The sequence below is a fragment of the Rhea americana genome, unplaced genomic scaffold (genome assembly GCF_003343005.1).
Source record: "Rhea americana isolate MKP2758 unplaced genomic scaffold, rheAme1 scaffold_69, whole genome shotgun sequence".
Lineage (NCBI taxonomy): Eukaryota > Metazoa > Chordata > Aves > Rheiformes > Rheidae > Rhea > Rhea americana.
Window position 1 is genome coordinate 1,513,679 of NW_028186856.1, and position 12,139 is coordinate 1,525,817.

General features: G+C 39.5%; 1 protein-coding gene across 1 annotated transcript; it reads right to left on the minus strand.

Annotated features, from left to right (window-relative positions):
- Positions 1–1,081: 1,081 nt before the first annotated feature.
- Positions 1,082–11,754, minus strand: LOC146586415 (uncharacterized). The gene is made up of 7 exons (XM_085321338.1): positions 11,712–11,754; positions 9,938–10,003; positions 9,735–9,838; positions 7,131–7,714; positions 6,541–6,621; positions 4,560–4,656; positions 1,082–1,313 (listed from the first exon to the last, which is right to left on the minus strand). Exons 2-7 carry the CDS (start codon positions 9,995–9,997, stop codon positions 1,082–1,084), a joined length of 1,158 nt encoding a protein of 385 aa, XP_085177464.1. The 5' UTR covers positions 9,998–10,003; positions 11,712–11,754.
- Between the last annotated feature and the right edge of the window lie 385 nt (positions 11,755–12,139).

Sequence of the window (12,139 nt, forward strand, 5' to 3'; positions counted from 1 at the left end):
AAGAGAGTAGATTATAAACAACCAACCAAAATAAACCCAATCCACTGTCAGACATCCAACTAAAATATAACTCTGCCCTGCAGAAAGAAACTCCTGTTGCACAATGTATCACCTTTCTCATGCCCATGGTGGTTTTGAACATTGTTCAGATGCTTATATAGTGCCATACTCTCTGCTGTAATTTGCAGCATCAAGCAAGTGCTTATAGTGCATCTGCCTACCTGCTAGGAAGACAGATGCTGCCATGTCCAAAAGGGGTGAAAGTTCCAACTATAGAGTGATCTGGAGAGGGGCTAAATATGTTGGTGCACAAGCCCCCACCTGGGAGGCTGCAGCAGCTTTGGCAAACAGCAAGATATTCGGAAGGATAGCTATAATGAGAGTCAAGGAGTTAACTTGGATCATTCTCTCTCCAGTTTTATAGCTTCTGTTGCATGCCTATGCAGAGAGCACAGGGATGAACTCTCTCTACCGGTTCTATATTCTTTAAGAGCCAGACGGGTTGGGAGAGACGGAGGATGGGAAGAGCTTAAGTACAAAATCTACCTGCCTGTCTAAGCTAACACAGGGCAATAGGAAATTCCTGCTGGTGAAGGCCAAGAGTGACCTTCCCAGGAGCAAGGATGAYGTATGACTGAGAAGTATGTTTATGAAACACTGTATCTTCTGTGGTTTCCACCGTAACAGAGTAGACTTGATCAGGACTGTTCCTAATCCAGTTTTAGGACTGAGGTCAATAAAGTTGCAATCTAGCCCTCAATCGTCCTCTTGTTAACTGCAATTTTTCTTCTTTTTCTTCTTTTTTTTTTCTTTTTTCTTTTTTCTTTTTTTTGAGGCATGTCCTGACTTATTCTGGCCTTTGCTGTTAGTAATCTGACTGCCTATATATAGCGCTGATACCATATAAATATAGCCTGATAAGTAGCTGACAAAAGAATGATGTTTGTTCTTTTTCATACAGCTGAGAGTTGGAAGCTGCTCAGCTTACACATTAAATCTTAATTTTCAGCCTGCAGAAGTTCCCCCTCTGCCTGTCACACTCCTGCTGGCATTCACATGTGCTGTGTAAACTGAAAGGATACTAAATTAAAGATGAGCCATCATTCAGCTCATAATGCAGTTTTCTCTGTGCTGAGTCTGTGTTCTTGGCTGCTGGGATCTGAGCTTTGACATACAGTAGCTCTGGTGTGACAGTCATGCCAGTCTGACCCTTCCATGTCTTGGGGAAAGTTTCTTCTCTGTGATCACCATAATGCCGGAGAATAACTGGTTTATCAAATCCTGCTTCCTTCTGCTTGGATGCTTGCTCTTTTCTGTTTACATGGTGGGGGTGGGAGGAGAGAAATTAAACCTCTGATTAGTTCTTGCTAAGCAGAATCCTCAGGTAAGACTTAACATTAGTCTAGAAGGAAGTTTGACCTGAGCAGAAAACACATTTTGACTTGTGAGTTTCCTAGCTGAGGTAGAAATGACCAAGGCTACTAATTTAGCTAGGTATTCAGGCAGCTTCAGAAAGATCAGCTGACAGCCTGTTGTATTTGTTAAATTCAGCATCAGCTGTTACATTTATTAAGGTCATTTCAGTGTTTGCCAATGCACTCAGGCCATGCCTTGCAGTGAAATGTGGTGGTATACACTTTTTACTACTCAGCATGGCCACTGTGACAGACAGATGAATGTTCCTGGTTTAAAATCTCAGCTATTCTACACTTACAAGCATCTTAGCAAGTCATTAGGTTTATATTTTCAGATACAGTATGGGTAAAATGTGCCCAAGCATTTGTTCCCCTCTTGATCTTCTYCTTTCTGCTTGATGCAAAAGGACTTGCCAATCTCCTAGTCCAAAGTGGCAGGTTTCTGTTTTCTTTCACCACGAATCTTTCACAGGGACCTCTTAAAAACTAACAATATGATTTTGTACTGTTCTRTATTGTCTTTCTGCTGAAAATCCTGAGCTTGATAGAAATTAATGAATCAAGCTTTGCATGATAAATAATATCAAGCACATTATTCATATATAGAGAAAGGTCAAATTAGTTCAACAAGATCATGTAAGTCACCTGTGGCTGAGCTGGCACTAGAATCCACCACCCAATCCTCTACACATTGATTGTGAGGGGCAAAAAAACACTCTTGTAGAAAGTCTGTTCATCTGATTTTTTTTCTTCATCTTCACCATTCCATACACTGGATTCCATACACTACTGTGCTACTCTTTGTTCCTATTTACTTCACTCCTCTTAAAAAGAACAATCTCCTTATCTGACAAGAACATTTGTATCTATTTCAGTTCCATGACTGAAGAGGAGACTGAAGCAGAGAGGCAGCATTTGAGATATAAACCTTAATTAATCCAAATCAATCTAGAAKATCCCTATTCAGTCCTGCCAGCCTTTGGCTGCTATCCTTTTCAAGAAGACCTTTGTGTGTACTGTTCTACATGTTGCTTTTTAAGCAGTTACAAAAACRTGCAGGTCATCACAGAAGTATTAGGTAAATGAAATAATTAAAGGGAAAAAAACAAGCAAAAAAGCTGATTGACTTTGAGGAAAGCTAATTATCTAAAATATTAGCTAGCAGGAATCAAAGGAATGTTTTTRTCTTCAAGCCAATACTTCTGTTTAAATTCTGACATAAAATGGCACTCAGTATAAACTTTTTGCTGATCAGGCTAAGCATAAACATTCAAAAACACGAAGCCAATTTCTGTGGCACTGGAAAAGGAATATGATAATAGCAYTGGAATACTGCAATATGAGGAGCTTCCAAGCTGATGGGCTAACAAGGTCTACAAATYACAGAATCACAGAATCACAGAATGGGTAAGGTTGGAAGGGACCTCTGGAGATCATCTAGTCCAACCTCCCTGCTCAAGCAGGGTCACCTAGAGCATGTTAGCCAGGATCACATCCAGGTGGGTTTTGAATATCTCCAGAGGAGACTCCACAACCTCTCTGGGCAACCTGTTCCAGTGCTCTGTCACTCTCACAGTGAAGAAMTTCCTCCTCGTATTCAGGTGGAATGCTGCAAAGAAAACATGCTCAGGTCCTGTGGAAGGAAATGCTTTGCTTGTAGACAGACTCTCCTATTAGTGGCATAAATGTTGTCCTTATTTAAATGGTTCAGTCACCTGACTAGAGCTTTGGGGGATAGTAATAGGGTAGATCCCAGAATAGTTGAACCATATGTAAGCATTGGTATCCTTAGTGTTTAGATGAGATCTATCCAGTGGTTGACAATTGCAGGCTGGAGCATGCTGAAATAGTGAATTCAGGAGGCAAAAAGACAAACATATTTCAGGGCGCTCTCTAAAACAGACAATTCTAAGACTTGATATGTCTCATGGGTGGACAGGCAATAATGCTCATTTAAACGATTAGAACATTTATTTCCAGCATGAGCCTCAAATATTAAGCTTGTGTATTACTTTTATTTTTGCTTAGTTTTTCAAATAACTATTGCAGCCTGAGTTGGTCAAATGAGCAAAATCCAGTTTTTGCTCTGGCATCTAGTCTCTCTTGGAGTTTAGGGTAATCAATTCCCAAAGGAATAAAGCAGTGATAACAACCCATTTCAGGATGAATATATACGTTATTATATTGTTGATGTATACATTCTTATATGCCAAGAACTGCTAGATTTTATACAGCCAATGGCTGCTAAACTCAGTATTTTGAATGACAATTTTTCACCTGAGATACTATGCTGGTTTTATTAAATCTGAATGTTTAAAGTTATTGCCAATGTACATAAACTATCAGTTAAATAGCAGTATATATAATAGCTGAAATTCATAAACTGTGCCGTAGATACAAAGTTATACAGGCTAACCTTAATAACTGTCCTCATAAGTAATTAATGCTTATAATTAGTAATCACCAAAGATTTTTTACTTAAACCTAGTCTGGTTTATAAATTACAGCACCAATTCCACAGACAATTGATCCAGGCAGGGTAAAACTTTATTTCAGACTTCATCCGCATTCCCTTGATAGTCTCTATTTTACCACTAAAGTTGGTACTCAGGAAATTACTGATTTATTTAGAGACTACAATATATTTGAAACAATTCAGTACAAGATGTCTACAGCGAGGTAGACATGAAAATTCTAATGACCTAATTCTTAATACCTCTCAGTCCCTGATAAGGCAACAAGCTACACAGACCACAGTAGACTATGAAAATGCAGAGTAGTTTTCATTAGCCATAGTTCTGTTGCAAAAGATATTCAAATAGGTTATTACAACTGTTAGCTAGTTTATCTACAGATTAATGATAATCAGAGAGTATTAATCTTGCCTCAACATTAAACTCTGAAAATATCTCTGTTGAGATAATTTCTATCTTCCATTACAAGTAACGGAAATAAAAGTAGATGCTTCCCTTTCATGAACAGGGGAATGTTAAGCTTAGCCCTCGAAGTTTTCAGAACAATAACGCTTTCCAGATTAGTGTGTTAGTTTGGTTAAATGGTCTCCCACCATTTGTATTCTACTTCATAAAGCCATTGCCATATATTCTAACTTTGCTTATGGAAATAAAAGCTTCAGTTTGTTACATTTGTTTCTGAATTTGTTGTAGTCTCTTCAGTGCCCACACGTAAGGCATCTTTTCAGGATCCTCAGAACTTGAGTCAGAAGGCTGGCAAATCCAACCTAGAGAAACAAAGTAAGAGCTCAGAATTAGACACATAAGAATGAGGTTAATGTCAGTCCTGTTCTGTAGCATCTGTCAATATAAAGCAAGGTTATGAAACATAGCGATGAAGCTTTGGGAATTTTATTCTTTAACAGATTCCTTCCCCGAAGAATATAGTGGGAGAAAGAAGGAACGTGTATTTCAGTCTCCTTTAGCTGAAAATCAGAGAACAATATCTATGAGGAGGGAGGACCTCCAGAAAACTAGATTATCAGGTATCAGATAAATTCCAGGTCAGATGTTTATCTGGACCAACTCTGACTTCCCATTGGAGTTACAGTCACTGTTTAGTAGAGATACAGCCAGATGCACCCAGAATCATTGTCAAGACAGGCTGGATGTGCTAATCTTCAAATATTCTCGGCAGCAGTCTGCAGTAGTAGTTGGAAAATAAAGCCATGCATCACGGTGAGCAGCAGGGGCGCAGTGTTCTCTTAGCATACAGTTCTGTMAACAGCCATCTGTTGTTGCAGCTGTGCTATGGCAGGTACCTTTTACTTAGTGCACATCGCAGAGTTTGTGGATGATTTAAGAAGACCTAAGGGAATATGGTGGAAGAAGCCCCTTAACTTCTGAAGAGTCTCAGTTGTTCTGACTCTATTTTCTCAAAAAGTAGAAAACCCAAGATAAATGGTAAAAGTTTGATCTTTGTTCAGGTTGAACATCTTCTGTTGCATTGGTTATTACCAAGCAATCATCAGATTACTCAATAAGTAATAATTAAGTAATACGAAAGTCCAGGTGAAGCAGTAAAGAATGGCCATGGATACAGAGTGCCAGAGAATGGGCCCAACAATTGTAAAAATCAGCACATGGAAGCTCAGTTTCCCTAGTTTACCCATTTCACTGTGAACAATTTGAAAAATAAGTCAGTCAGAAACAAGCACTTGGTGGGTTAGAACTACAATCACAGAATAGTGTGGCCAGCCCACTCCTGGACATGCCCATCATCAAGTGAGAATCAAGGCTGTGACAATCTCCAAGTAAATGGGAGTTCCCAGGAGAAAGAAAAGGGTAGGGATAAGGGTAGGCTGAGTAAGTAATCTGGCAAACCTAACAGCACAGCGACCCCCAAGGGGCATGCAACTCTGTGGTGAAGCACATTCTGGTACAACCAGAAGAAATTGCAGGACAGATTTTCAAAAAACAACAGGAGGAGATATTACTTGTTCCCTTCACTGCCTATATATTTATTTGTGGAGCTATCCCTCAGTACGAAGATGCTTGATACCTCTGCAGCTTTTTTAGCTTTCACAAACCAAGGAATTTTGGCTCTGCATAGTCCTGGCAGCGCTTGACCAACTTCATGGCCAAGGGTAGAAAGAAAGTTCACAAATGTCTACTTTTTTTTTTTTCCTTCCACATGGCAATGTTCTGAAAGAAATCCAGCTAGTACACAGTAAGCAATTCTTCCCTTCAGATCATYAAACTTGTCCAAGTGTTTTAGGCAGAACAGATATAATGCCTTGTGATGAACAGTTCAGTTGGTGTACTAGTGTTCCCATTCATTGAAAAAGTTATTAGATCAAATGTATGTGGTCAATTTCCATCAGGAAAGGGCTTAAAAATCTATCCTAAAACAGCGAGGTTGTCTGTATTCTGCTAGCAAAAAGTAGTGGACCTGCAGCTACTACTTAAAGCAGGTAGAAAACTTTGTTAACAGATTATCAGAGACAATAAGAGAGGGATGAGGCACTTAAAACTGGACTGTGGTCAAAAAAACAAAACTGCTTGACAGTTATTCCCAGTTAAAGCATGCGTTAGTCCAACTCCAGGACAGCATGTCCAGGTACCGCTGTTAAACACCAGCCATTCACCGAGGAGCTGCCTGGAACTCTCACCTCTTTCCTCACAGAATTTGGATGACAGCGAGAAGCTGATTGTGACAGGTGACTGGCTGCCATGGTTTTGCACAACAGGAACTAAACAGGAGAAGAGAAGAGCATAGTGATTATGAATACACATACAAGTCAGCTTTTAAAAACAAATATTCTCCTTTTAAAGAAGCAAGACTGCAGCAGCACCCAGAGAGCTGGACCAGGCTTGTCCCAGATCTATGAATCCGCGTTGAGGATTACTGATGCTTGCTGAATGAAATGCTCTGAATATGGATGATCTTTATTAGTGCAGTATGTTATGACTCTATCACTCACCTTGAAATAGGAAACTAAAAATACTTTGATAAATGGTTTGAAACATTGCCCAGTTTCACTGGCTTTGTTCTTCCAAGTGTTTGTAGCTCTTGCTTCAGCTGCGAAGCTATTTCATCATGTCCTAAAACAGTGCTTTGCAGAGAACTGCATTGTATTAACCTATAAAGCAGAGCASGTTGGCCTACCCAGCCAATAGAGAATACACTCTCAACAGAAGCTGCTTCTTTCCTTTGGGGCCAAACATTACAGCACAGCACACTAACTCAGTACTACGTTACCTTTATTTCCTAGAGGCACATTTGATACTGTCTCAGCATTTCTTTTTTCCCTTGCAGCACAGGCTGACAGAGCAAAGCTCCTCTTGTATTGGTCTTTTCTGTTGGCCAGGATTTCACGCTGTATACATTTGGTCTYGGGAGCACCATTCTTAGCATCCTCCAAGGCCTGACTTCTCCTGGATCTCACACTTTTGCATGCTAGTGACTTCTGATGCCATTTATTATAATCAGTCCCCTCAGTGAATTCTCTCCCATTATAGGTCAGCATATTCACAAGACCCCGAGGGAAACCAGCCTCATAACTAGCAAAGAACTGCAACTTCTCTTCTGATTCCTGTAACATGCTGGCAGCCACACACTTATTTAACATGATCAGTGGTGAGTCTTCCTCAGCCTGTTGGACTGAGGGCATTTGGGAGACCTTTAGATTTGCCTCTTCAGTGGTGGTTTTACACAGAGAATGACAAGGCATCTGATGTAAAACTGTATATTTTTCTTTTCTGGATGGATCATCATTTAAGAAACCATCTTCAAGCCTTTCTGTATGCTCCCCTGTACAGCTGGGATTCTTGCCTTTAATCRGTCTGAGGAGAAAAAAAATCTGTATTGTTAAGTAAGAGCATTAGTTAAAAGAAAATACAAGGCACAGACTTGTTAGACAATTATGTGGGCAGGCTGGCAATGCTCCCTTGGACAGTGGTTGAAATTGAGACACATTTCCTCCCAGGGAAGACATCCAAGCTCAGAAATACCTGTGCAGAGCAGGGTGTGGGAGTTTAGTACAGCTGTTACCAAACCAGGGAGTCTCTGCACTGACAGCATATGCTTTGGACTATGCCAGCTGAAGTACAGTGAGATGTAATATAACATGCCGATTGATTTCTTCTCTCCTATGTAAAATTATCTTCCCTTGCCTCAGTAAAAGAGGAAATCAAATAAATCTAAGACTTTTCTTTCTGAGATGCAATGTACAAAAAGACTTTTAGTAACAGAATTTTGACTGTCCAAAGAAGTCTTTTTCAACAGCACACACCCTCTTTTGTGTTTTTTTACTTCAGTCTATGAACTCTGATCTTCCATGGCTATGAGAGCGTATTTATTTTGAACTATAATGGTTTAATTAGAGGATTGCAAACATGGAGTATGTACTAAGAAGTTTCAGGAGTTTAAAAATCCAAGATAGGAAGATAATTTAAAAAGAAAAGCTTTAGTCTCTAGGTTCTAAACACACATAAGCTTAATTGTAACCACATGGTTACCCCCTCCAGTTGCAGTGGTAACTTTTCACATGCTCTACTTTCAGTGCACAAAAATGTGTTCATAGAATGAAACAGCCTGGAGTGAACTAGTTCACTCCAGCAAGATGACAAAACAAGGTTTGAAGGCAGAGGTTGTGTTTTAATTCAGTTTTTATAACTGTAAAAAAATAGCCAAGTTTTTTTGGCATGGAAGATATCTAATACAAGGTGTTACCTCTTCTTACAAATCTGGTCTTGCTTATATTCTTAGAGCATCATGACTGTATCAAGAGTACTGTCAAAAAGTAACTTGGTTATAATTCTCCAAGTAAAATTTTCTTCCTTGTTGCTCAGCTTTTGTCGTATTAAATACCATAATTTTGCTGCATCTTCAAACTTCCTAAGCTCCTGCAGTGCAGGAAAAAAGGTGAATTTTTAATGCAAAGAATCAGATCTTCCATTCATTCTTTTACATTATTCTCCCTCTACAACCTTTTAAAAGTCTATGTATAGTCTACATAAAGCAAGGGGTAAAAAAACCTTTGGCTCCTTTTGGTCTCCAACTCTTTTCACCTTGCTGTTTTTCAACCCGTAATTGAACACAGACAGCCATAAAGCTAATAGCCGTTTCTGCAGCAGTTTTTCATGCAGTCATGAGTCATGAAGCATCATTAGGAAAAAGGGGTGAAAAATGATTATAAGACATAAAGTGACTTGTGAAGGCTAATTTAAATAATAATGCCTTGTTAGTAGGCCAACCATATTGATTTCCCAACTGCAGTTTTGGGGCCAAATTAAGAGAACTTCCTGTCTGTTATCCTTATCTTACTGTCTCCTCCTTGGCACAAAAACTCCAATTTAAAGTAAATGTGAAGAAGTCTGAAATTAAACCCAATTATCCAGAAGAGTCACACCCTAGAGGAATGCTGTGTACRTGAGTTCCCAATACATTAGTCAGCAGATGTGAACTTCGTAAAATCTGCAAAGCTCTGCACACAGCAATGATGTGCTGTTGTCCAGTCCCTGGCAAACTAGTTGAACAAGGTTGTTACGTGGCATTCTTTAACTAATTGTTCACGATTTGCATGTTAAATATATTAAACTTGTAAAATGTTGACAACAGAAATGAACATTAGGTACCACACCTCAAGGAATTAGGGCCTAAGTATAGGACACTTACCTTCCTAGTTGTATTCCCCCAGTTTGCACTGCATGACATGGTGACAATTCTGGATCATGTGCCTCCCCATCCTGCCTTGGCCACATCCACCTCTGGACTCCTTTTTGTGTCTTTGAAATTTTTGCTGAAAATCAAGCTGACAGAAACTGTCTTGCACTCTCACCACTACTGACATAACACTATTACCTGGGAGTAAAACTTATAGGGTGAAGATCTGTCGTGAGGAAACTGAAATACGAGGACAGTTCTTCTGGTATCTTCTTGTCCCTCTCTTTCACTCTAGTTTTCATCTAAAACAAAATGAGTATTTCTGATTTGACATGGGGGAGGGGGGGTTATGTGAAGGCAGGGAGAAGGAAGAAGAGTATACTGGAAATGAAAGGAAATACCTGGTCAAAGAAATACACAGGTCCTGCCTCCACTGCTGTAGCTGTGAGCACTGGTTCCATTACTCTCTAGAATGAAGAAAGGGTGAGCACCCCAGAGAAAAATAGTTATATCAGCAGATAGTGCAAAGGAAAGGTTGTTTTTTCACACTAAAAGTGAAGCTAAGCAATTATTTTCTCTGCGAAGCCTTGAAAATCTGAATCAAATAATATAGGAATGATCACCATACAAATGAGAATACATTCATGTTTTAGTGAGGTAAAATACATGAAGTTGACTACAAATTTAAAAATCAAAGTATCAGCTTTTGATAATTCAGGTTCATTCTACTAAAGATTAGTGTTTTCATGAGATAGGGCTTATAATTATTTCTGGTGATAGGTCATGTTTCTGTTAGTTTGTTATCCAAGAAAGAAGACTGCTTTCATCTGGAGGTATGACTCAGTGACTATGTCATTAAATGTGCTTTTATTTATAAAAGGTTTTCACAGCTCTATAGTATCAGAAATGGATTTTAAAGATACCACTGTGGGGACCCCTGGCTCTGTGCAGCCTTCTACGTCCTACCTACAGCTGCACATAGGCACAGAGATCTGCCTTCAGGGCAGATCCTCACTGGGTCACATCTTAACGCACATACCTGCATGCCTGTGTATGTCTAATCAAACAGCTACTTAGCTTGAGAATATAGTTTTTTTGAAGCACAGGTCCACACAATTGTTTTGTTCATGTGGATCTTGTCATTTAAAAGCAATTTTTTAAAATGAGCTTCAAAGGAGGCAGTAAAGCTGACTTATTGTTTCATGGCATACATTTATTCATGCAAACTGAAGCACATTTGCATTGTTCCAGTCTGAGTGTACAAATGCCAGGCCGTGATTCTCAAGGTGACTTTCAGCAGTAAAACAGATGAAATTTGCTTCTTTGCAGAAGCACTTGTTGCTTCCTTTAAAAATCTGGCCTCCAAAGGACATTGATGTTGTGAAACAAGCTGATGCAAGCCAGGATATCTGGACTACGGCGCTGTAAGTAAACTGGAGTTAGTGAAAAAAGGAAATTGCCAAGGGATGTGAAAAGAAGACCACAGCGGATAGTATTAAAAGTGAATTCTTTAGCTATTTTTTGTCACTTTTATCTTTGATTCAGCTACTTTGTCTAGGTTTTAAGCAAAATCTTAGTGAATGAGTGGTTTCAGAATTAAAGAAGCTCTTTTTTCTGCTCCTGCTAAGAAAGGTACTACCTGGTACCTACAGTAAACACTATTGAGAATAATAACCAAGGAAGTACAAGTGTTCTATGTCCTCAGCAACTAATGAGGAGGGAGTACCTTTCCCTCTAGAGTACATAGATATAGTATATATTTATCTCCTGCAGGAAACATTTTTCTTCATCTACTCTTTGTACCTAGCCTTATATTAGACCTTTACTCATAAAAACTGTCCCATTGGCTTCAATGAATTTACACAGGTAACGAAGGACTATGAGTTTCAGCCCCAAGCTGCGAAGAGAAGTATTAAAGTGTCATAAACACATAAATAATGACATTAGCTCCAGAAGTACAAACAGAAAAACAAATATAACCTCCCTCTGTTCAAACTCTTCTTGGGACTGATGTAGACCATTCACTTCCCACCCTTCCTTCCTCCCCCCCTTTCCAGGAATAAACTGCAGCTGTCAAGAGATAGCTCCCCCACTCCATTCCATCCAATTTCTTGACACATATCTATGGTCTGAAAAAAAAAGGAAAATATAATGTACCCCAAAAGAAGCTTTTACCTGGAGATCGTAACTTCTTTTGCTAGGAAAATGGTGCAATGGAAGCTGCCTCCTTAGAAGAAGAAGAAGAGGAGGTGAGTCTCTGTGTTGTCTTTCAGGACAGAGTTTAAAGTCCTGTTGCTTGGTTACCACATGCTTTGGACTGCACTCAACCCTTTCCTTAACTCCCCCAGCCACTGCCTGCCTTTGTCTGGGAGGTTGTTTAGGAAAAAGGAAGGACCACCGAAAGAAAAACAAATCAGCATCTTTCTCCAGCTAAACTTTGTTTTTACATGTCCCTTCTGTTCTGCTACCTGTTCACCTGTTTTTCTACCATGGTGTCTAGCATAATGGTGACAGAACACTGGAACAGGTTGCCCAGAGAAGTTACGGAGTCTCCCTCTGTGGAGACATTCAACACTTGCATGGACGTGATCTTATGCAATGTG